Source organism: Cuculus canorus, chromosome 2, assembly GCF_017976375.1.
Source record: "Cuculus canorus isolate bCucCan1 chromosome 2, bCucCan1.pri, whole genome shotgun sequence".
Classification (NCBI taxonomy): domain Eukaryota; kingdom Metazoa; phylum Chordata; class Aves; order Cuculiformes; family Cuculidae; genus Cuculus; species Cuculus canorus.
The window spans coordinates 23,996,812-24,023,576 of NC_071402.1; the positions used below are offsets into that span (position 1 = coordinate 23,996,812).

Sequence of the window (26,765 nt, forward strand, 5' to 3'; positions counted from 1 at the left end):
TTGTGAATGGAATTAAATCCAGTTGGTGGCCAGTCACAAGCCATGTTCCCCAGGGCTCAGTGTAGGGGCCAGTCCTGTCTAACAACTTTATCAATGATCTCGATGAGGGGGTTGAGTGCTCCCTCAGTAATTTTACAGATGGCACCAAGTTGTGCAGCATTGTCTATCTGTTTGAGGGCAGGAAGGCTCTCCAGGGGGACCTGGACAGGCTGGATTGATGGGCCGATGTCAATTATATGAAACTCAACAAGGCAAAGTGCTGGGTGCTGCATTTCAGTCACAACTACCACATGCAGTGCTAGAGACGTGGAGACAAATGGCTGGAAACCTACCTGGTGGACAAAGACCTGGGGGTGTTGGTTGATAGCTGGCTGAGCAAGAGCCAGCAGTGTGCCCACATAGCCAAGAAGGCCAACAGCACCCTGGCTTGTATCAGAAATAGTGTTGTCAGCAGGTGTAGGGAAGGGATCATCTCCCTGTACTCTACTCTGGTGAGGCTCCTTGAATACTGTGTTCAGTTTTGGACCCCTCACTACCGGAGGGACAGAGCTGCTGAGGCCTGCCCAGAAAAGGGCAACAAAGCTAGGCAAGGGTCTGAAGCACAAGTCTTACAAGCAACAGCTGAGGCAACTGGGCTCATCCAGCCTGGAGACAAAAAAAGGTGATCTTACCACTCTCTACAAGTACCTGAAAGGACCTTGTACCAAGGCAAGTGTTAGTCTCTTTTCCTATGCAGCAAGTGATAGAATGAGAGGAAGTGGCCTTAAGTTATGCCGGGGAGGTTTAGATTGGATACTAGGAAAAATTTCTTCACTGAAAGGATTGTTAAGCATTGGAACAGGCTGCCCATGGAAGAGGTTGAGTCACCACCCCTGAAGGTACTTAAGAGGTGGTGCTGAGGTACGTGATTTAGTGGTGAACTTGGCAGCGTTCAGTTTACAGTTGGACTTGACCATGAAGGTCATATCCATCCAATATGGTTGTGTGATTCTAAAAATGTGTTAAAGCACTTGCATATTTAACCGAGCACAATGAACTGCTCTAACACACTGCAGACTCCTGAGACACTTTGCAGTGACTATCCTGAGCCATTTATATCTGTGAAAAGCAAATACGTTAACGTTTTTAACAGCTCTTTTAAAAAAAAACTAAAAATTGTGTTTACCTGTGATATTTCCATCTTTAGGATGGCATATCAAATCTTCACCTTCGCCGTCTTTGAAGTTGCCTATTTCTCCATAATAAAGAGCAATCCCAAGCTGCATTATACGTATAAACATAGGAAGCTGCTGATCAGAGATTGAAAGTTTCAAACTCTCAACTAATGTGTGGATCTATAAAATGAAAGAACAAAGGCAAATAATAAAGATTCACCATCATTAAAGCCAACTTTTAAACAATGCAACCTCATTAATTTTGTGCATTCTAATTTCTGAAATCAAAAGGTGCACAAGGCAAGGGGTTGCAAACTGTGACTGTCACAGTGCAACTCATTGAACTCTTATTTTCATTACAGAATTTCATAAAATTCTCTGCAAGGAGAATGAAGGTCCTTCATTTTGATTCTTTCCCACTCCCAGCATTGTTGCAAGTGGACAAGTAACAGTGGAGGCAAAAGGATTCATTCCAAAGGGCAGAAAATAAGCTCCCTGGAAATGTCAGTGCTGCTGCAAACAGTGACGGGCAGGACCGAACAACCCCAATGCAAATCAGCTCGTCTGTCTCATCCCTTAATTTTAACAAGAAAAGCAACAAAAAAAGCTTTAAAATGTCGTTTTTCAACTGTTTTACTGCCTCCACCCATATACTACTTTTATTTTAAGACTGAAAAGATGAACTTACTGCTCTAAAAAGTGTGACACTTCTAAACTATGTTCTTGAGGGCTATTTTGCAGTGCATATACTTGAACGCTTTTTTATTAAAACTTAGGAAAAGCCTGGTATAAAGTCTGTATCATAATTTAAAACTGTTCTCAAGTCCTTAAATGAGTGCCACTGGTATTTGTTGAGAGAGGCAGGGAGGTAAGACAAACCTTACATATATGACTACTTAGAACAGGAAAAAAAAGGTAGTTTAGTCTCTCCATCATTTCAGCATTTTGCTTCTGCACTGCAAAACGTAAACATGTCACCTAGTGTCAGATCTTCACAAGTAATATTGCACCCTACTCACTAGGAACTGAGTTTGGCTTGCTAATCCACTTCACACTGCTTTCTACATGTGTTAATACACTGAAGTTTATTTATGAGAGTTGGGGCTACATTTAGAACAACAACGGAAGTAAAAAATCCTTTCCGCCTAACTGCAGGCACATTAAAGCATAAAGCATTTTTCTTTAACAGAATATTTGTAGGCATTTCTTTCTTATTATTGTTTTCTTTTTAAAAATTTCAGGAAAACCAGAATTTAGAAAGCATTACTTCCCAACTTACATGCAATTACTGTGTGTAGAATAATTGCATCATATGAACAAAACACCATAAAAAACTCCCTTTAGCAAAAAAGAACAGTATTTTAGCATTATATTTTTCATTTAATTTCCAAATATCTATTAAGAACCTCAGAAGTTCCCAAGTGAGCAGAAAAAAAGATTTTTTGATACGTACTTTAATAATAGATGGCATTTTGGAGTTGAGGTTATCATAAGTAAAATGCAGACGAGTCCTGAAAGAACATTTGTACAGCAGAGGTTCCTGGTAAAATTCAATTTTACCACTAGCATTTCTCTTATCAAGACACACTGTGCAGTCAGAAAAGTTGATCATCTTTCTCAGTACCAGATCTGTGGCTTTTAAAAGAAGTATATAAGTTAAAACACATATATTGCATAAGAAAAGTAAGTATGGACACATGTTCTTAACTGGAATAAAACAAGGCAGTTGTCTGACCATTATTTAAATTAACTTCAAAGTATTTGCTTAGGTGACTAAAGAAAATAATTTAAATTGTCACAGACTTTCAGCTGAATACTTACAAAGTGGGGATGACTTAGTTACACCCAATTCAATTTTCATCCCTTCACTGTATCTTACACATCTTTATGAAACAAGTACTGCTTCATAAGCAAGCATAAAACCAGGAAATATTACTTTCATTATTCTCCCAGAAACAATCCTGCATATTTTACCCAAAGTTATCTTTTGAGTTTTCTATAGTAAACAAAAGTTATTCTAGTGAGCTTGAAAAGGAAACATTTTGAACTTTTGTTGTATTCATTTGTAATAATCTTAGCCAGAAGAAAGAAATGGGAGCAGCAGTCAGGAAACCATTATCTAAATTCCCCATTCTACTAGACATCACCTATGTGATCTTAAAAGGAAGGACAAGGAAAAAAACCAGTAAAAAATGAAAACAGACAAAAAGGATCTTTCCTCTGACATAAAGCACCATTTTTCTCAGATCAGTAAATTTCTACATGAACTTAATAGCACCTTATTGTGATACTTAAAAAAACAAAGAAAATAACTGCTCACCAGAGATGTCCATGAATGCTCGATCCCAAAACTCATCCACTGTATAGCATTCTGCAGAAGTAATATTGACTGAGAGAACAATATCATCCTCCACGTATTTTAATATGAGATTGTTGATCACAATGTTGACATTGTTTACAACGCGCCTAATCAAGCTCTGAACATAACCTAGGAAATAAAAAATTCTTAGGAGTTGCAGGAAAGACATGATGCAAAATTCATCTATTACTGCAGCCATTTTTTCCACCTAAAAAAAAAGTAAATACTAGGAATGCAGAGTAAGAGAAAGTTTTGGCAGCAAGAACCAACTTCCAAACTAATTAAGGTAATAGAAGACTGCATTATTATAGATAAAGAATTTTAATGACCGATTTTACTTGAACCATGTTTGGAAATAGTTTTGGGAAAACAAACAGTTGCTAGGTTACTTTTCAAGTATGCACACATTACACCTATGTGCCCCCTCACCGAGTTTTTTGAGTTAAATAAACATTCATGAGCCTAGTACTTTTTTTCATTCAAAAAACTAATATATGCACATCATACTCATTAAGACCCCTGTGAGGCATAACAAAATCAATTTCTGTCAACAACCCAAATAGTAAACACCTGCACTGAAGCCTGTCAGGAAGAAGTCCATTTAAATTTTTCCAGACATATCATTAGAAAAGTGATCTTGTCTCTGAATTCCCAGTAGGTGGCTAACAGTCATATTTTACTAATGTGGTAAAGAAATTAACTACTACCCGTATTCATGTTTTATGTACAGGTAAGGTAACTATGGAGCCAACTTATTTACAGAAGCCTTAAAATTCCTGTTTTAAAATTTATAGCATTACTCATTCTCTCTAAAAAGACATTTAACACATGCTATAGAGATCTAGTTTAGTAACTACGCTGAACCAAAAAATTGATGACACCAGTTTAAATCCACAGGCTTCAAGAATAGTTCTCTGAGACTTGGAATAACTAAGACTCAATATTAATTTACATAAAATGAACATCAAAACATAGTGAGATCAGTAGGACCTGACTCTGGTGCTATTTCCATTCCATTCTACTTTTTCTAACTATCTGCTGTTTTCACACTCAAATACTACTTGTCACCTTAAAGTATATGGGATGTTTTACCATTACATAAGTAGTACCCTCAAGTTCCACAATTACAAAATTACAGTTAATGAGAAGTTCTTCCTTTCTTAGCATTCAGAGCCTCCAACCACCTCTTCCATTAAACACAAAACATGCTTTCAGCTACTGTTAGCAGGATATTTTAATTCTGATCAAGTATATTACTATGTTTCAAAAGTATGCCAATATTAAAATCTTAATTGTTAAAAAAATAACATTTCATACCATAACTCAGCTTGATTCACTTTTTACTCTTCTTGAGCATGTGTCACTCTTCGAGCAAAGCTAGCTCCAGCAGAACAGAAATAGCATTTTAACATCTCCTGCCACTCTAATAGGATTGTAATTGTGTCAAAGCTAAGTCTGGAACATGTTTTAGACCACTGTCTACAGAAACAGGAAATCCAGAAATGCAGTAAAAGTCAAAATTTTGACAGCTTACTACTGTCAGATTTCTAAAATAATCTGAATTTACCTTTGTAGCAAATCAATCTAAAAACACTAACAAAAAGAAAGGTGGAATAATTTGTTTTCAAAAATTTTCTCACTGACTTCATAAAATGGTAACACATTTACTTTATGCAAACTCAGAAAACCAGATGCATTATTTCAGTAGAGGCATAAGAGACCCATATTCACCACTGGTGTAAACTGACCTGTATATAAACAGAAGCCAGAACAAAGCACTGAGTGGCCTAAGTCCAGCACAGAAATATTTACAGACTATATAACAAGCAACTATAAAATCATAACCAGCAATCTAATTATGAATTTAAAGCAAATTACAAATGTCACTGAAGAAAATGAAACTGCCTCTATACTGGTCCAAAGCTTTTTTTCCAATATTTTGCTTTCAACGGTCTTTCAAAGTCCATCTAATCTACATTTTCCTGCCACAAAAAAAACCATCACGAACGAAGCATATTAACAGCAAACAAAAAAAACCAAGTGCCACTGACAGTTTCCAGCAGTATGCAGGAACAGTGCAACAAAACATTGACCTGTATCTTTTTGCCTGAATGCACAAAACCAGGAGCGGAACTGTAACTTCCAATTAAAACATGAGTCTCAGGTTTCATAAAACCTTTGTTTCACACTTCTGCAAAGACATTTCCAAACTAGTGGTGCTGTATATATTGGTAAAAGTACCATACAAGTACCAGCATTCTTAAGTTCAGCTAAAAATATACTAAAATCAGAGTCTCAGAAGTAAAGACCTGTCTTTTAAGGATATTAATTTAAATATTAATTCTTACTACTCAAAACAAAGTAATTAAAACATCAGCAAGTTCACAAGTAATACAGTAGGATTTTTTCCTTAAAAAATGGTTTGTTTTAAATACAACTTCGAGGAAACAGGTGAAGGTTGCTTCTAATTCCCATAACTTTTAAATATAACACTACAACTCCATTTGTCACTAGAATTCATGTATTTTATGACAAAGTGACTAAAAATACCAGGAAATCTGTAGAGAAGTTCTCTCCTGAAATGTCACACAATCTACATTTATGCTTTTTCCAAATTCTCCTTCACCTTGCAGGGTGCATTGTGCAGCAAGAGCTACAAATGCAGTTTCGGATCCAATCCTTCAAAATACTGCAGCACTACAGCCCACAGTTTATTGATTCAATAGAATTGATATCATCAGACTGGTCAGATCTAAACATCTTAAAGTTTAGCAGTGCTGTGTGGTTAAAGCTACATTTTTAGCTAAGCTTTGCCAAACTCCATCTCTGAGGACACAGCAGAGCTAAAGGACGAATACATCTCTCAAGAGGTTTCAACAGGACTATGATACCTATATCTTCCAAAGACTAAAACAAATTTGAGCAGATGACTCGACATCTTCGCAAAATGCAGGATATGCAAAGTAAAGCCATGTTCTATAGCACAGAGAATAAAACCCTCCTGTACGGAGGCCTCTACTTCTAATGGGGACTGTTTACTGTGTAGGACCTCTACATTCAACAGTGCTACTTACATATCAAAAAAAATTGAAAGCAACTGTATTTAGAGAACTTTGCCACATGGCAAGTAACTCACAGTCCACTCAATATGTTAAAATTTCGCCAACACTCCTTAAATCACTGGACTTCACTACCAACATTCTCTAAGTAGCTGAAGGAGGAATGCACTTACAGTAAAGGGGGTGATAGTGCCCTACAGTTTCAGAGAAGCACGAAGTATATCTATAGAATCAACTAGTAATAGCAGAAGGCATCGGATTCGAAAATTAACTACAGTCCTGCAGATATTATATGTGCTATTTGTATGTACTAATCATTAAGAATCACAGTATAGTCACTTAAGACACCATGCAAACCAATTTTTGATGTGCATGTTGCATCTGGATCTGTGGAAATGCCTCTTTCGGAATGTATTAACTTGAGATGTCAACATCACAAGTAAACCTCCAGCCTTTCACTCAGACTACATATTTCCAGCAGGTCCACAGATAATATTGATGGAGACAAACCTAAATCCTAGAGATTTAGGAGATGGATCCTAGAGATGGAGAGAAACCAAAATCCTAAAACTGTCATTGAAGGCAATTCAATCACCCAATTGTTCAGCAAGCCTTTTGCTTGCTGTTATTCACAGGTGAGACCCAAAGAACCAACCACCAAGGAAACTCTGGAGCTGAAGCGCTGTCCATGGTAGGAAACACTGGATGGCAGGAGTCCTACAGTTCCAAGTCAGACTTTATTGGATCTCAGAGCTTTGAGAGAGCCTCCAGATCTGGCCCCTCAAGTACCCATTCCAAAGCAAGATGACACTTTACACATGATCTTCCACACACTAAATTCCAATGTTCACTTTTGATTCCAGGCAAGTAAAAACCTTCTGCTAACAAAGACTGAAGAGAGCCTAACAAGTCTCCCTAACAAGCCTAACCTCTCCCAAGTTATATGCGCCAAGAAGGCAAATTGCAATTCATTCCAGTACCCCCCAATCCCAATTTTCTGCACAAAACACCACCTTATACTCAAAATTTGTCTGCAAACTGAGAGGTGACAGTAATCAGGTATGTAGTTCCTTAGGTATTTTTACAACATAAGTACCTCCAAGATGAACTGAGCATAATTCCATGTCAAGGGGGGAGAAGGGAAAAAACATGGTGAACATCTCTACCAGCAGATACAGGACTCAAGAAGAAATTTGCAGAGTTATTACTCTCATAAAGAGAAAACCTTACCCTTAAAACTATTATAAGAACCTGAAAACTGTCTGAAAACATACAAAGAATATAACCTAATGTGTACCATCAAGCAGTTATTGAGCACTAGAAAACAGTGATTAGAAGCAGGAGAACCAGAGCACAGGATGAAAACTAACACGCTACCCATACAGTACTAGTATTTGTGACAGTAATCTATCTTGCACTATAATGAGTTCTGTAAGCTTAAGGATTCAACAAAATAGAGGGAAAATACACAAGGATTAACTATACTTTATTGCAACTTAACAGTCTAACTTTGATACTGTGCCCACCTGAATGAAATTTAGGTATATTCTACTACTCCAATACAATCCAGCTTGTGAAATAATGGATTACCTGGAGGTAAGTCAGGGTCAGGAGAGGCAGACTGTTGAACCCGTCGTGGTTTTACGGCTGTTTTCATGCTTTCTGTGGCACTGCGGTTTGTTGAACTGGAACCACAACTTTCGTGGTCTTCCTGCTAGAGGAAAAGAAGCAACTGAGTCAACCAAACAAAAAAAAAATATATGTGGTAAACTAAACTTCTGTTCCTGTTTTTCTATCAGATCAATTCTGTACATGCATCTAGCTACAGAAATTAACAAATCAGTCTGCAATTAATACTTCCACTAACTTTTATTTTTAAAAAAAGCTTCTGTGATTTAATTATTAATTTCCATTGAACACATTTCATCTAACTAAACACATTCCTTCAAGCAGAGCCCTGCAGACCAGCAAAATAAATATGAGAAACTACTGGATTTTATGAGCTCATCTTCCTACTCATGAAACCACCTCAGATGTTTCCAAGATGTCAGAGCCATGTCCTTCCTAATACAGTTAACTGAAGCCGATTCACAAAGGAAAATATTTTTTCAGACTTCTAAAATAGTAAAATACAGCCACAGAAAAGATAAATGAACTGAAGACACCTGGTTGTCTTGAGCTTCTATGCAGCTTATTCACCTTAAATTCAGATCAGGAAATATGGCTCATAACTGCAGAACATGATATCTCTTCAACAAATATAGGATTGTGCAGAAAAAGAGCGAAATGCTCTCTAGGTCATGGTACAACAAGATCACACAATGTTCACAGAAAAGGGTTTGGGAAACAAATGTAAATTACTGCAGTACAAAGCTATAGTATTCTTAAGTCCTCTAACCACCAAAAAGCAAACAGCTTGAACTCTGCTGGGGTTTTGTACAGGATAGATCATACGCTTGCCTGTATGAAATTTTTAATAATCTCAGGGAGATAAAATGGAATCTTCACATTACTTGCTTCTTGCTGTTTTTTGCATGACAAATTAAGTAAATTAAATCCCCCGTAATGATACATTTTAAATAGAAGTCTACAGCTCCAAAAGAAATTTAAGAGAGTTTCTTTCATTGCACTCCACATTTAGAAAAAAACAGAGGGAAATCTTAAGATAAAGTGGAATTACCATTTCACCAAGAAAATATGATGATGAGCAGTACAACCTTATTCTGGGAAAAAAAAAAGACTAGAAGGCTGAACTTACTTGAAGAAATTGCAGAAGACAGACTCATTCGTACATTAGAAGGGTAGAAGATAGCTTCTATAAAAAGGACGAGTTACCATAAAGGATTTGAGATTTTTCAGTCATTAATGTGGTATTGAAAACAATGTTTGTTGTTTTTTAATTTATGGTTCTTTGGCTATTTCAGTCATACGAGACTTTCCCATTTCCATGCACAAAGAAATGAAACTGGTGTCCAGCATCAACTCTGTTTGGAGGGCAACTGTTTGCTTTCTTATCTCTGAAAACCTTCTGATGCTTTTCATCAAGGAATGCAAGCAGCTGAAGACTGTCTCAGAACTTCCAACTATGGTGCAATTCCATTAGAAAGCCACAAGTCTACTCACAGCATACTTGAGCAATAATGACAGCCTAAAGCTCTTGCTTTATCTTTAAACCTGGGGTGACAAGAAGTCTCTTCATCAGCACATATATTTTATAATCGGAAAAGTTCACTTGTTCACATCTACAGCTTACTGAGTAAAATTAGGTCATAGACTTCTAAGCTAAAAATTTTTGAAATAACTTCTACCCATACCCTCTTTCTTGGAAACTAATTCATATGTAGCACGAAAATATTTTTTCGGATGAGTCACTGCACTGCTATTTGTTTTAAACTCGCAAAAACCCCAAGATGTCAGAGTGACCAAACAGCTCAATTAGCACATTTCCTTCTTTCCTGAGCTCACTTACGGATTGTACAGAATGCTGTGGTATGAGTACTTAATTATTTGATATGATCGGATCACATTGTGCTTGCCTTCTAAATATTTATGTTGGCTAAAAGAAAAAGAAAGGGGCGTTGAGGGGACAAGGATTCTATTTTTCAAGTGTTAACTGTATCAAACCTGACCACATTCAAGTCTAACTTCGCTCTCTGTGTACTGACAGGATGGTGTTTCATAAATCTTCTCATAACTTCATACAAATTCTGTCATGTTTTAATCATAACACTTAAGCATGGTTTAAGCTTTTACACTTTCAGAGTTAAGAATACACACTAACAAACTGGCTTTTGGGTGATTTTGTTTGTTTTAAAGAAAGTGGGAAGAGAACCCTTAGATGGTATTAGTTTTGAAAGAAAGTCTCAAATCTTAAATTAGAAATTAATTCAATACAATAAGCCTTTTCTATTTCCCTGAGCTACAAATGTGTTACAATGAAAAAATGGTTGCAACCCTTTAGAGGAAGCTGGACCTAAAAGTAATCAAAACACAAATATACATATTCCAAGATGGTGCGAAAATGCAACACAAGAATTTATCCTTGAGATACACCTACGTGACTTAATCCACATGAAGTAACAGAGTATACCCAAGTGAAAAATAATTCAACCTGACCAAACATTTGAAAAAAGGGGGCTTTTAATCCGGGATAACATCCATTCATTTCCTTATATTACACAGTTATTGAGGTTTTAGAGCTGCATGGGTTTTTTTGTTTTTTTTTTTTGAGCGTGAACACACACCATCTTTCACAACAGCTACAGATGCTTCATAAAGCAAATGTTGTATTCTTTAATTACTGGAAAGTGATAACAGTGGACATTACCTTACAGGAACTACATTCCCATGTAGATATATATCCAAAAGTTTACTGTATGTGCACACTTCTGCTCAATGTTAACTTTAAAAGCACACTATTATTTCTCAAACATGTGGCTGTCTCATAAGTCCAGAAGTAAAACATGTTCATTAAAGAGATGGGAAAAAGTTCCAAGCAAAGTGCCAAAACCAGCATAATTATAAAACTATTTTAACACTGGAACCAACTAGAGTCACACACTGTGTCTAGATCACAGTGATGTCATCAGAAACACCCGGCCAAAAGGCACTAAAACTACTGCGCTCCCATAAATCCACCTCACACCAGATGACAAACATTTTTAAGTTAAAGTCAAAATTACACTGAGGTTGGAAAGAGAGTTACATTCTAAAAGTGCTAATAACTATAGCTATAGTATGATATTTGATAAACGCCCATTGATTTTAGTATCAGTGAGAACAATTCCGAACAGACACAACAGCAGAAAACCAAAAAATACTTGACTCACCTAAAGAGATTATTTTTAAAGAAAATAATGTTCACTTACAAAAATACCTTTTCCCACTAGATTGTATCATAACTGAAGTCTAGAAAGCTTGAAAAAAATTAATGAGGTCCCGCTTATGGGAGCTGTTATACAAACATACTTCGTAGCAGGACAAATAGAAGTTCGCATGATCAGGTTCCTTTTCGCCTTTTGGCAAATGTGTCAGACCAGGTACTCGGCTGAAATGTTTTTATATAGCACCATGAATACATCTAATACTATGCAAGTCATAAATAAAATGATAAAGACACCTAGGCTAGTAAATTTACCTCTAAGTTCCTCAGTCAATTTTCTACTGCAACATAAAACAGCTTTTGCGAGGTCTAAAGCAAATCACAGTTGACAACTCCTGAACACATACTAGATAGTTTTTTAGATTTTTCCCAGTAAGTGGGGTTCATGATCTTCATTGATCATTCCATTTTCCAAATTTGAATACGTAGTTCTTTTTCCTTTGTAAAAATAAGGCATTTTCTCTTTTTAAAATACATAAATGCTGTTTCTCAGCATTTATGATGTTTATCCACATAAAGTTTCTCTTGTGGATCCCTCAGCTATTTATGTAAATATTGTCCCTCTGCTTTCACCAGATCAAGTTCAAGATAAAGAAAACTGATTTCTAACGTGTCAAACCAACCATGATGAATTAAAACTTTAAAATCCTACTGCACAAGCTTGCAGAGTTCCTCATAACCATTTTCCTTCTTCCTCTACATAATTTTTTTTGAAGGTGCGAGCTAGTAGTGCAATGCACACTAACTTTAAAATTATATACATCTATATATTTTACAATTATGACTGCATCATATACTGAAGATTGCGCCAAGTCAGCCTGGGCTATTATTGTGTGGAATACTTAAGGAGTTCTATATTAGAAATGGAAATTTTAGATAGCATATACATATACACTTGTACCTTCAAATATCTACTCAAGACAGTCCATTTTCTTTCACAGTTACAAAATTCAAACCGGGAAATCACATACTTCAGAGTAAGCACTCAGAGGTTAAGCTCTGTCTTTCTCTAAGGCAGATGAGAACATCGAAGGTCTTTATTCTTCTACTTAATTTTTTTCACTACTATTTCACATAGAAACCTGTAAAAAATCAACTCTTTAAATTACGTATCAGACTACGGAGGAAAAATGCAATAGGCAGAGGTGAAGTAGCAAAGCACTATGATGAGTGGGGGAATAAACAAGGGTAAGCTGTTTAAGAATAACGGATAAACTGGAGCAATTAAGAAAATTTAACAAGGTGTAAGCCTGTATTTGCATGTTGTTGGACTCCATCTCAGCCGATGTTACAGTCAGAGAAATGAGTAGTAGCAGCAACCAGGAAGACACACTAAGACACCTGTAATACATCAGGAGGTTACGTCCATTTCTGTCTGTTATCAGAAGACATGTTACATTAATTCTATATATCAGCATAGCACATTACGCTCTGAAATAGAGGTCTGACTTGAAAATCCATGTGAAAGCTGTGGACAGGCTAACACACACGAACAGAAAGTGAAGAACCTTGTAGAAAGTCTGTTGAACTGATACTACAGAACATGTGCTGTCTGAATATTGATTTCTGGGCAATATCATCTCCCTCTGGTGTTGCTACCGTTTTGATTAGTTGATGATACAAGGTATTTGAAAGGAACATTCCTCTGTTTACACAAAACGGAGCTGTAAAGAGTCTGAAAGCCTATGGTGATAAGGCCATAGAGCCAAAGATAAATAAAACAGGCTATTCTCTCTAAGTGCTCCTCAGAAATGCATCTCAATTTCTCAACACCCAAAGCAGACTGAGAAATAAAACGACACTCCAAGTCTTTTTGAGGGAAGTGGGTTGTACAAACATCTCCTTTATGTTTTGGAAAGATAGCTATATTATAAACTGTTAACTGATCACCTAGTAAAGTTGGATATATTTATTGTGTTTTAAAAAAATTACGAGGCCACCTACCATGATCTAAGTGCTTTTTAATAGAAATAAACACCTAAAAATGACTTTTCTGCTATTTCTTCTAGATAAGCTTTTTAAAGATTTTGTTCTTCCTCATGTTAACGGAGGTTTGCTCAGTGCTTTGGTTTGCAGAGATACAAGTGAGGGGCATCTTAATACTCTAACATTATACTGTGTTTGTTTAATACTTAGTCCTGATCCATGACTACAGCTCTCACAGCTACAAAAACGAAAACAAACGGTAAGAAGTATGACAGTAGCAACTGGCAGCTATACTCAAGATATGGCATTACTATAGAAGGAATGATAGAAGGGATGAAAAAGAAAAAAGCAACTCCTACACGTTTGTTCCACAAAACTCACAGTGCACAGAACTCTAACTCGGTAATTTACACAGCAGAGTGGCCTGAAGGGAAGGAAGTTGGGAGGAAAAACATAGCAGGAAAACTTGTGCTAGGTGAGCTCCTTGAGCACAACTGATGATACAGGACATCCTTAACATAGGATGGATATGGGCTAAAAAGGGTCCTTCTGCCCCACACATTATCTGTGCCTGCAAAAAAAAGAAAGAGTGGCTGAAACAGTTTACCCTGAAGTACTAGGAGGAAAGAGTAACATAAAATACACTCTGGAGAACAAAGTGCAAACGTAAGCAAAGAGACAAGAAGCAACTTACAACATTTTTATTCTCTTTTCCAACTTGAGTTAACGAACAACCAAATTGAGAACAATAGAGTGTTAAGAAAACTGATATCTACTAAAAAAACCCACCAACTTTCTCTTGAAAAATGACTCTGAACAAAACAGAATACGTATTCCAATTTGAAACCATTTATCACCATACAGGGTAACTCCAGAACAGTTTGACTGTTTGCTGTCACGCAGCCTAACACACAATGCAGGGGCTGTGACAAGACCCCCTCACACACATAAGGATCCAGCCACTGGAGTGGGCAGTCCCACAACACATTTTTCTTACACCACTACATTTCTGCTGTTTACAGTAACTGTATTTAAGAAAGTTTACATTTTTTGGTTGCTACCTTGGAAGACACTGTACCAAAGATTGAACATACTCTCATCCTTGTTACGGGTCCCTTTAGATATTAAGAACAGCTGAGCACTATTTCTCTAGTATTGATCAAGTATTTGGTCCTGAACACTGCAGGAAGATTGAAACACCATTGTGAAACACTCACATCACTGATTCATTAACAACATCTGGGAGCCATTAGCAAAAACTTGGCCCATTCAGGTCACTCTTGCTATTGTAATCCGTTCCACCTGCTGGACAGCTAGCACTAGTCCCCAACTCTATTTCAACTGTCCCAGGAGTCTTCAAAAAGTTGCCTTCCTTTGTGGTGGCAGATTATTAAGGGTACTTGTTTCCACTACTGCACTGGTGGGTAGTAGTTGCAGGTCCATTCTGCACCTTTTTTAGGTGATACTTTCCCCTGACACATTTCCTATTGCAGTTTATTAGAAAGCCAGATTCCATGTGCAAGAACTCCCTGCACCAAACACCTGCCAAGGATGTAGTAATAATTTTTATTACAACATAACCTTGCCACCCACTTCCTTCAGAGTAAGGTATAATACTGTCCAGACCAAGTTTTCTCTTAATCCCAAGCACTATTGAGCAGCATACCTACAGCAGAGCCCCAGCCAGTTGAGTAATCCCCAACTCTCACATTTCTTACATCAAGACAAACCTCTGACACATGACAGATGATGGCCTGAGGCACCAATCTTTGCCAGGAGAACCTGCTATCCAAGCAAGCCCTTTTCATTGCCGAGCATCATTTCAGTAGTGTTTGGCTTCTGGCAGCTACTGAGGGTGCGAAAAGAAGAAAGGAGGTAGTGAAATGGCAGTGGATTACACAAGCTGGAAGGAGTGCACCAATTACAGTCTCTCCAGCTGTCACCAATTCTTAGAAATCTATAAGTTATTTACCTTATAGTGACTAATTCTCCACCAAAATTGTTTGAAACTAGTTAATAGGTTAAAAATTTAATGGAGTAGTCTAAAGGAGGAGGAATAGACTGGATGACAGATAAAATCACGTACATCTATCTGGCTTCCTTAAGATATCAAGCATGAAACCCAACACAACTGAAAAGTGTTGGGGTCATAGATTTTAGCCTAGCAGTTCTTTCTTTTAGTTACTGTTTGAGATTAGGCCAAGTCAAATTTGAGCTTGTGGCCATTCTCCACAGAATACACACCAGGGGAATTCTTCCCCATCTGGGAAGGGGATATTTCAGGATATTTTTGTTAGTGCAGGGAGGCCTAGGTAGGAATGAGATTTCTCAGCAATAAGCACAGCAATACCAAAAGTCCCTTTCATTTTCAATGCATTCTGCAAACTGAAAGCATGGAAACTTTCATTTTTAAAGAAGTAATATCTCAGCATACAATACAATCTACAGCAGGAGACTAGAGCATTGACATGACAGTAGTAAAATATACTTTTTAAGAACTAAACATGATCTTCACAAAAAGATTACTGTTTTTTTTAGTGCTATGTTAAGACAAAACTCCTAACTTATTGCCAGAAGTTACGCACTATACTTTTTGTGCATTCTACACACATAGATGTAATAATTGTATTATTAATACTATGTATGAATTATATTCATTTAGCTTTAACAAATTAGTTTATTGGATGACTATAATCATATTTCAAATTTTAGAGATTTCTGTAAGACTGACCAAAACAGTATTTGTCCTACACTTTAGATAGAATTTGATCATCTGAAAAGTTAGAAAACTAAACAGAAGCCAAGTCAGTGGAGGGCATTTATTATTAGAGTGGTCTCAAGCAAAACTTCCATAAGAAACCAAGATTATAGTTTTATCAAAATACTTATATTTAAACTTTCAATTGCACATCAATAGCCTTACCATATTTGTAACAACTCACTTGAGGCTTTGTATTTTATTCTTTTTCTTTCTTTTCTATTTAACTTCAGATGCTAGTGCAGTGAAGCTTTTCACCAAGTTTTACTCATAAAATAGATTCAAACTAAATAACATCAGTTAAAACTAAAAGACTAAATCAGAAAGCTGGCTGAATGGCTGCAAAAACTTCCTCATTGATCAGTGTAAAAAAGTACATAGATGCAATTCATTCACAATATACATTGAGTTTAACTTATAATCAGTTATTTCTTTTGCAATAGTCAGTCCGTGATATGTACCTCATTTCAAGGATTTTATTATTTATAATGCACTACTCTTTAAATAAGAAAGCCTCTGAAACACCACATTAAACCTAAACAATAATTTATCTTTTAAAGTAGTCAGCAATCTATCACACAAGACCACTGAAATGCTATATATCAAGATGGGTGTAGCTGCCAACAGTACATTGTAACTGTTGTGAAGTTTTACAAAAGGCTTCCGTAATAATAATATAAAACATATCTTTATCACATTAATTAGTTTTAAAATATAATGTGCCTCCTCTCGTGCAGTGGGGACTTTTTATCAGGATCCAACATTTATTATATTGAGTGACCACCATGTCCATGACGTTTTCCTTCTTAAAGTTTCACATTCAAAGTCCTTCAAATGAATATTCTTTCGTTGCTACAAGCTAGTCAGAAGTGTTTGGGTTTCTTTTTTAACTGTAAAGTAAGAGCAAAACTCCTTCTCCAACATCTGTGCCAATCACTTTGAATGGAAAATATTTTTTTCTTTTATGCCTGATCTAATTTGCAATGAAAGAATGAGTACAGGTTTAAAATGAGGGAGGAAAGTGAGTGTCAGCCAGAAATGAAGCTGAGTGCCCCAAGGAAGAAGACATACCAATATTCTGAAAGGAGCTGAGGGAATGGGGACAGGACTGTTACTGTTCAGTGCTCAACTGCACACTCCTGCCACATGCAAAAGTAAGAGGTTAAAAATTGGACAACAGGACAGAGAAATAAGATTCAGAAGACCTTGGGGAAAAAAATATGCATGTGGGAAAGTTAAAAGCCTGGTAACATCCTCTAACCTCATAGAATGCTAAGCAGGAAAGCTCAGGGAAGACTTAGTGTGGAAGACGAAAATAACGCATCTTGTTTCAAATTATAACATGGAACATTTTCAGTAACAAAGTTACTGAATAACATCAACCAAAAAATATCTTCAAGCTAAACTCACAAAAATGTTCACTTAAGTCTGTAATTCATCAGAGGTTCATGTTCTAACCTGTCGCAGTGAGACAAGGCTCAACTATCACTTCACTCGGGACGAGTGGCCATATGTTCAAACAGAGAAGTATTCTTACTCTTGGTCAGAAAATGTCAGTGTGCAAGAGTGAACAGTGAGTTAAGAACGCTCTGTCTATGAAGTGGCTTTAAGCTAAAAACATCACAGTGCTTGAGCACCCATCTTATTTACCAGACCTGGCTCCCTGCAATTTCTACCTCTTCCCAAAGATTAAATCAGTGCCCAAAGGAACCCATTTTGTCAGTAGAACACGTGAAAGAAAAATGTACTTTCTACAAGTACATTAACAGGAAAAGGAGGACGAGGGAGAATATCCAGTCTCTATTGGATGCAGAAGGAATAACAGTGACAGGGGATAAGGACAAGGCTGAGGTACTTAATGCCTTCTTCGCCTCAGTCTTTAATAGCAAAGAAAGTTGTTCCTTCTGTTTACAAATCCAAGATTTAGAGGGGCAGATTAAGGCTCCCATGATCCAAGAGAAGGCAGTTAGAGACTTGCTTGCCCAGTTAGACGCCCACAAGTCTATGGGGCCGGATGGGATCCACCCAAGAGTATTGAAGGAGCTGGCGGATGTCCTTTCCAAACCCCTATCCATCATCTTCCAGAGGTCCTGGCTGACTGGGGAAGTTCCACTAGACTGGAGGCTGGCTGATGTTGTGCCCATATACAAGAAGGATTGCAGGGAGGATCCGGGGAACTACAGGCCTGTCAGTCTCACCTCAGTGCCAGGGAAAGTCATGGAACAGGTGATCTTGAGTGCTATCATGAAGCACATGCAAGAGAACCGGGTGATCAGGCCCAGTCAACATGGGTTTACAAAAGGCAGATCTTGCCAAACTAACCTGATCACCTTCTATGACAAAATCACTCCACTACTGGATGGGGGAAAGGCTGTGGTTGTAGTCTTCTTGGACTTCAGTAAAGCCTTTGACACAGTTTCTCACAGCATTCTGCTTCAGAAACTGTCAGCCTCTGGCCTGGACAGGCGCACACTCTCCTGGGTTGAAAACTGATTGGATGGCCGGGCCCAGAAAGTAGTTGCCAATGGAGTTAACTCCAGCTGGAGGCCAGTCACAAGTGGAGTTCCTCAGGGCTCAGTACTGGGTCCAGCTCTGTTCAATGTCTTTATCAATGACCTGGATGAAGGCATTGAGTGCACCCTCAGCAAGTTTGCAGATGACACTAAGCTGGGTGGAAGTGTGGATCTGCTGGAGGGTAGGGAGGCTCTGCAAAGGGATCTGAACAGGCTGGACTGCTGGGCCGAGACCAATGGGATGAGGTTTAACAAGGCCAAATGCCGGGTCCTGCACTTGGGGCACAACAACCCCATGCAGCGCTACAGACTGGGGGAAGAATGGCTGGAGAGATGCACGGAAGAAAAGGACCTGGGGGTGCTGGTTGACAGCCGACTGAACATGAGCCAGCAGTGTGCCCAGGTGGCCAAGAAGGCCAACGGCATCTTGGCTTGTATCAGAAATGGGGTCACCAGCAGGTCCAGGGAGGTGATTCTCCCTCTGTACTCAGCACTGGTGAGACCGCACCTTGAATACTGTGTTCAGTTCTGGACCCCTCACCACAAGAAGGATGTTGAGGCTCTGGAGCGTGTCCAGAGAAGAGCAACAAAGCTGGTGAGGGGGCTGGAGAACAAGTCTTACGAGGAGCGGCTGAGAGAGCTGGGGTTGTTTAGCCTGGAGAAGAGGAGGCTGAGGGGAGACCTTATTACTCTCTACAACTACCTGAAAGGAGGTTGTGGAGAGGAGGGAGCTGGCCTCTTCTCCCAAGTGACAGGGGACAGGACTAGAGGGAATGGCCTGAAGCTCCGTCAGGGGAGGTTCAGGTTGGATATCAAAAAAAAATTCTTCACAGTAAGAGTCATTGGGCACTGGAACAGGCTGCCCAGGGAGGTGGTCGAGTCGCCTTCCCTGGAGGTGTTTAAGGAACGGGTGGATGAAGTGCTTAGGGACATGGTTTAGGGAGTGTTAGGAATGGTTGGACTCGATGATCCAATGGGTCCCTTCCAACCTTGTGATTCTGTGACAGAGAACCTAAACAGCCTTTCAGAAAAATGAACTGTGGAATTGCTTTGAACATCGGCAGCTGTTTGTTAACTCAGAAGGGAACTATTGTGAAGGTGATTGTCATTACTTTCCTTGATTTGTTAATTAAGGCATTACAGGCACAGTTTTGTGGGGCTTTGTGTGGGACCTCCTAAGAAAACAGATTTTTTAACTATGTTTATTTAACATGAAGTATTGATATATACATACCGTTAAACTGCTCTAGGAGCTGCTCTTTCTCAAAATTTACTGTTGGGTGAACACAAGTTCGTGATTCATCGCATAATCAGATTAAGTATTTGTTTTATACCTGATAAGAAAACAAATGCATCTAGATTTCATTTAGACAACTGCTGGTACATCCTTATTTCCACATTACCTGTCAAGAAGCCAGGATAAAAAGAACCACACAACTCCACTTCATACTGAACAACTACTGAAGTCTACAATAAGGAGACCTTATTACTCTCTACAACTACCTGAAAGGAGGTTGTGGAGAGGAGGGAGCTGGCCTCTTCTCCCAAGTGACAGAGGACAGGACAAGAGGGAATGGCCTGAAGCTCCGTTAGGGGAGGTTCAGGTTGGATATCAGAAAAAAATTCTTCACAGTAAGAGTCATTGGGTACTGGAACAGGCTGCCCAGGGAGGTGGTCGAGTCACCTTCCCTGGAGGTGTTTAAGGAACGGGTGGATGAAGTGCTTAGGCACATGGTTTAGGGAGTGTTAGGAATGGTTGGACTCGATGATCCAATGGGTCCTTTCCAACCTTGTGATTCTGTGATTCTGTGAGTGCTTAAATAGTCTTTTGTGTCTAAAGTGAATCTCAAAATCAGTTTCTAAGCTGTAACACAAGCTTGAAATAGATAATACACTACATAAAGTTACCATAAGACATGACTGCGGCAATACATCATACCATTGTGAGTCTCTTGAGAATCACACAATAAGTAAATATCCATCCATATAAGCCAAGTGTCAATATCAAGTTTATCTACAATTTTATGAATCTTTCAAAATATACACAAGCAGCTTACTAAAATGTCATTTCCAACTAAAAATTAACATGTTACACATACAATCACAAAAAATACTAGGATGCTTCCACTCTGCTCTTCTTTTGTGCCTGGATTACTATCACATTATGTGTATGCTTGCCTATCATACACCCTCTGCTCCTGTGTGCTAATGTTCTTCATCAGTCTTTAATTACTTCAAGAAAAATTTCCTTATGAAGCCATTTTGACAATAGCCTGTTTAGTACATAAAACTAGATGTGGATATAGTTACAGTTAAGCTTAAATGTATTTACGCGTGTGTGTATGTATACATATACTTATACACTGTTGCTTGAAGTGTCAGCTATCTAATATTAATATCTATTAAAACATTATTTTACAGCCACTTCCTCAAACAACAGGTTTCCATACACAACGGATAGACAGAACTCATGCTACTCAGTTTTTTCCCTAGATTCCATCTGCGAAAAATTTATGAGAGAAGAAACACAGCCTGAATTCACCACAACATTTTCCATGACTAATCTGTGCTCCCGTACTCGACTGTGCGAAACACTGAAGATGTTTTCTGTGAGAAGCGTCAGGTGAGTGATATTCATCTGTGGGATTCACAACGTTACGTTTTACTAGAAAAATACCCATGTATTTAAATCAAAAAAACTTTGCCTGTGGTCAATGTTGTAGGTCCAAGAGAAAGTTGTATTCTAGTACTTTTTGTAACCAACTCCCATAACTACTCATAATTGTCCCTGTAAAATAGATCTTTCCTGGTTTGGTCACAAAATCTGATGATGTGAGACAATAGTTTGAAACAGCAAAAGAATCTTACCACATTTCTCTTTCTACATGGTAAAGACCAACCAGGATTTGTTCTAGAACAAAAACACTGCATTGTAATTGGGTGCTAAAGATATATCAGCAGACTGAGATGCTAGCTTTTTACTTTCAGAGAGCTTTACCTCCCATTGGCATGTTTAAATCAGATGCACAGCACTGATTTTCAAGGATTTGCATGAAGACATTTATGGGCAAGTGACTACTTGGATTATTTACACATCCCTAAAAGCAAAAAGCACTTCAAGACTGTAAAGAATCACACATAGAAGAGGCTGGAAATTACAAGTTTCAGGGTACTGCACCTTCTTAGTAATTACTTATCAAATCTGACCTACAGCTGCAGAAAGCAACAAGATACATAAGCACCTTGCAGTAGCTTTGGGTTCTGTACCGAAGGGCAAATGACTAAAGGCAACAGGAACATTTCCGGTACACAGAACACCTGCATGTTCTAAGCTTTTTCAGGATTAAACCCCAGAAAATTAGCAGGACTATGACCACAAGAGCTGCTTATCCAGGCTAAAAGCTGGACATGGACCACCCAGTGCTGAAGAAACAAATATGCAGAAGTACATGGTGCACATCACATACTTGAAGAGCACCAACATACTCAGCACTTCTGTTCTGGTGCCCAGACCCTTTTTTGTTTCCTTCACTACTCCTATGCAAGTGCTATGCTTTATATGCTTAATACACTCCATTATACTTTATTCCACACATACATACCTATTCACGCAACCAAGAGATGAAATAACTCATTTTGCCAAATATCTCATAAAGTATATGCCAGCCGCAGACCCTAGTCCAGTCTTCTTTCCTGTTTACTACTGTTAAAATGCTCAAATTACAGTGCCCCAATTTCTGTAACAAGTCCTGAACACGAAATCCTCATCTTCCTAATGTCAGGAGTAAAAAAGGGATAAAGTACTCTATTTCTGCCTTACTCAGAAGTGTTTCATGTTGTTCCACTGCTGCAAGTACTATTAGTGCAGAGCATGAATTCAGGAGAGCACCAGCCCTGTGACAGTATATGCATCAGGGAGAACCATCAAATCAGCAAAGCTGAAGTTTTCTCTTGCATTTCCGAGTGTGCAGAATCAAGGCCAGAGATACTCAATTTCCTACAGCTGCTAGCCATGCAAACATCCTGATCAAGTGTAAAACATCCTTTACATGTCTAGTCAAGAAAAAAATTTCCAGCAAAAAAATAATTTCTTGGGTGGCATATGTTAGCGCCAGGAAGAAACTTGATTTATGGTAGCCCTAAAGACCAGGGAAAACTAGTTCAATCTATAGACATCATCTTCTAAGAAAATCAGGTTAGATGATGATATAGCTCCTGCTGAATCTCAAAATCCTACTCAGCCAGGATGATAAGAAGCTTCTTCAATAACTACTTACTCCAATACTGACTCCTGAATAATGCTAAAAAGAACAGACTAGTAGATGATCAGAAATGGAGAAAGGATAGAATGACAAAGATGACAGAAGACAAGGGAAACGAGAAAGCAGAGTGGTAGAAACAAAAACCAAAATGTTCCTGAAAACCAGCATCTTTAATACACAAGAAATACAACCTTCACCAAAAAAATGCAAGCCTCAGCATGGCCAGTCACTTTGCATAATCCAAGGGGAAAAAAAACAAGTAGCAGACACTGCTATTGTTCTCTTTCATAGACCCATCTTTCTCTACACAAAACTCAAATGTGTGATTGTCTCTCTACAAGACTTCTTAAGGGACTAAAATTTACTAAATGGCTTATTATATGCAAGATATGTCAGTTTACCAAAAGAGTTTGGAAGAAGTTACAAAGATGGCTCTCTGAACAACAGCCAAACCAACTAGCATGAGAAAATTCCCATCTCACAGAAATACTTCAATAAACTACAACATCCTCATTTCAACTACACACAGAGTGGTAAATCTTAGTTCTAGCATTATTAAATGGAAAATGAATCTTACTCACATTTGACAGTAAATATTAATTTGGCATTTGGATGTATGAGTATGTCCAATAATTAATTCTGATCATATAGAGACAATTACATACACAGATATTGCTAGATGCATATTAAACATTGCAAGACCTATAAAGGTTATTGGAAACAGGCTTTTCCCCATATTAATGCACAGTTGTTCAGATGATTATCTGAATATCCCATGACACTGTTCAGAAACTAGGGCCAGTATACACTGCAGATATATCCAGTTCTTGATGCAAAACAGGGACATATACTATAACATAGGTAGAATAAAGATACCGTGTTCATGCATTTCAGTTCAGCAATGAAAGGCTTGTCTGTTAACCCTACACATCTGACAAGGCTGGGGTTTTTCCTTCCGTGCCTCTGGAGGAAGGAGCTGTGTTTCTCAGGTGGAAGGAGCCTCAGTTTGAGTTACTTCGTCACAGCATTACCTTACAAGCACAGTTTGAGACATTCTCTAGCTTAAGGCAGGGAGGTAGAAGGCAGTGAGAAGTGGGGGAAGTCTCAATTCATTAAACCTTCGCTGAAAACCATGCAGGTGAATTATTTTAGGTATATTACAAAGTACCACCATGACTGTATAATAATAGCAGCTTGTTATGAGAAAAGATTTTATTGAATAGGAGTACAGCAAAAACAGCTGTAGGAAGAAACCATGCCCTCCAGAGGATCACGAAACTACCTGCTATTCACATGGTATTTCGTGCAGATGCCACTGCTAAGTAAGAAATTAAAATAGCTCAATGTTTTCAAATTAATCTTTTGTTTACAAAACTATTTGCTTCAGAATTGCATTAATTAAAAGCAGTATGTATCACAGCATTGAAATACCCTGGGTAAAGCTAGTGGACTACATGAGAGTTCTGACAACTGGAAGACCTACTGAGCCACACAAAAAGTGAGGGAAGGGCTGTGGATGGCAATGAATGAGATGGTCAGCCTTAGGAGTTAGGTGCTTTGTAGACTTCTCAGCAAGTTTACTCTGAAATATAATCAATCCTCTCTAAAAGAGTTAGTTGCTTAGCATTTAACTGTAAAAATCATCTATAGATGAAGCCTTCTGAAACTGCACCATGACACAGCAGAACTTGCTCAGCACTAGGAGCTGCATTTGTGAAGCCTTGGGCTGCAAGCTGCAACCTTTGGTTTAGACACAATGAACCTACCCTGAACTTCTACTGAGTTACACACAAGAAAGCATCACAGCCAGTTCAAGCCAGAAGACAAAGGACCCACAACCAGCTGCAGACCTTAAAGGTAAGAAAAGAGACAGCCTGCATAGAGACAAGGAAAGAACCCAGTGAAGAATGACAAGACACCAGCCCCTAAAACACCATTGGACCAAACATCACATGGACAGAGCGCAAAGAGTGCACAAGGGGTGGGAACTTGGACTGTAAGGGTATAATTGCCCAGAGATTTCATTGTTTGAGGTCCCTCTCCGGACAAACCTAGGTCAAGCTGTAACCCGATACTGTACTATCAATAAATTAGCCTGAAGTATTTACTGTCAGACACCGTGCCTCAAGAAACCTAGAGTCAAGCCAACAGAAGAAACTCTGAGAAAGAGAGCAAGTGAGTGAGTCAAAAAGGACACCCATCACTCCACTGGAGCCACTCCCTCACATACAGATCTTGGCCCTAAGCCATTTAAGTGTCAGGTGGAGTGAAAATGACTCAATATGCTCTGGCGAGATTCCTCCTATAACATGCATAACCTACATAGTCACTGCTTGGCCCAAGAGAATTAGCTATCCACACAGAAAATATCAACAAGTAGCTCGTTTCAATGTAAGAAAGATGAAGCTCCATGCATGCACTAGAGACTAGTTCTGAACCTCAATAAATTAGGGAATTTTTAGGGAATTTTTAGGGAATTTTTCCAACTTATATGTTGCTAGAACCTGCCAATACACCGCAGCAGGAGAACTGATTTACTGAGCAGTTATGTAACAACACACAGGACTGCAGTCCCATTTGCAAAAAACCTCCACAAATCCACAATCCCAGCGTGAACCCTATTTCTACCAAATCACAAGGTACATTTCTGCTAATGAATTTATTCTCCAAGTCTCAGACAATAGGGAAAAAAGATAATAGTGCAGAAAAGTGTTTGCATTTTATATAGTAATTGTAATTTAAACTTATATTTAAATGCATATTACCCATAACTGCTCTCCAATATGTTAAATGAAGGATATAGCTACATTCCAATGAAAGAGGTGATTTTAATTAGGAGGATGTAAAAGCAATGACAATTAAGAAAATTGATCATAAGAGGCATGACATTCCAGTGATTAATTGACTTCAGTCTTAAATATTTAAGAGTCTGGTGAAAATAAGTGGTTTTCTAGAACCATGAATTATACATGAGAAGCTTTGGACAAAATATCAAATATTTAAAAAGTTCATGGAATAACTTCTTAGAAATGAAAGTCCCCAAAAAAACAAATAGAAAAAACGGACAAGGGTCACATTCCCAAGGGGGTAAACAAAAGGCCATTTCTCCTAAAATAAATGGCTTTTCATTAAAAATTGTCAAGTGAGGCTTTATAAACAGAAGTGATGAAGACTACTACTATTCCCATTTTACAGTCAGAAAAAAAAACCTGTATCAGAAAATTCTATGCACACTGCCTCTGAGCAAACCAAATGAAAACACTTTGAAACTCTCCAAAGAAATTGTGCAAGTGTTCAATTTTTCATATTATGAGATTTATCCTAATAGGCTATTAAAGTAACTGAGCTATTCTAACGGAATCCAAATCTGATTTTTTCCATTGTATAAATTTAAAGTAAATAAGACAGTATTATATGACTAGTTTTGCAGATAGGCACGTGTTAATCTTTAAGACTCATTAATCTTTAAGAAACAAATGTTTCCAAATACTGTAAATACTGATGAAAGCTACCTTTGTCTGTTAATTAGTTGCTATTCCCATTTACAGCCTAGTTTAGATCAGGATTCTGAATAAAACAAATATTTACAGAAACTGGTACAGGACTGCAGACAACCTTCTAAGGCCTGGCTTTCTAATGAGGAATGTGCCTATACACTACTCATCTTCAAAATACATGCACCCTTTCCATAACTCAGGTCTTGCATTCCTTTAAAGCAAAATAAGTTATGCAATAATACCAACAAATCTATATTAATATTCAAAATGAAGCAGCAATTAAAGCTCTATGGATTTGTTAAGTGAGAGATGTGGTTGGAGCAAGGAAAACAATGTCAGAAATATAAAGAATAAG

The 26,765-nt window shown here is 38.0% G+C and overlaps 1 protein-coding gene across 5 annotated transcripts in view; it reads right to left on the reverse strand.

Annotated features, from left to right (window-relative positions):
* Positions 1-26,765, reverse strand: part of VPS13B (vacuolar protein sorting 13 homolog B) — a 453,221-nt gene that overhangs the window by 404,494 nt on the left and 21,962 nt on the right. For 3 of the 5 annotated variants that reach the window (XM_054059977.1, XM_054059975.1, XM_054059976.1), the window contains exons 4-7: positions 8,163-8,286; positions 3,475-3,642; positions 2,608-2,789; positions 1,166-1,334 (exon numbers count right to left, since the gene is read on the reverse strand). In XM_054059977.1, coding sequence (XP_053915952.1) covers positions 1,166-1,334; positions 2,608-2,789; positions 3,475-3,642; positions 8,163-8,286 — 643 coding nt within the window. The remainder of the gene's footprint in view (positions 1-1,165; positions 1,335-2,607; positions 2,790-3,474; positions 3,643-8,162; positions 8,287-26,765) is intronic. The other 2 variants (XR_008448774.1, XM_054059974.1) reach the window with 1 other exon arrangement.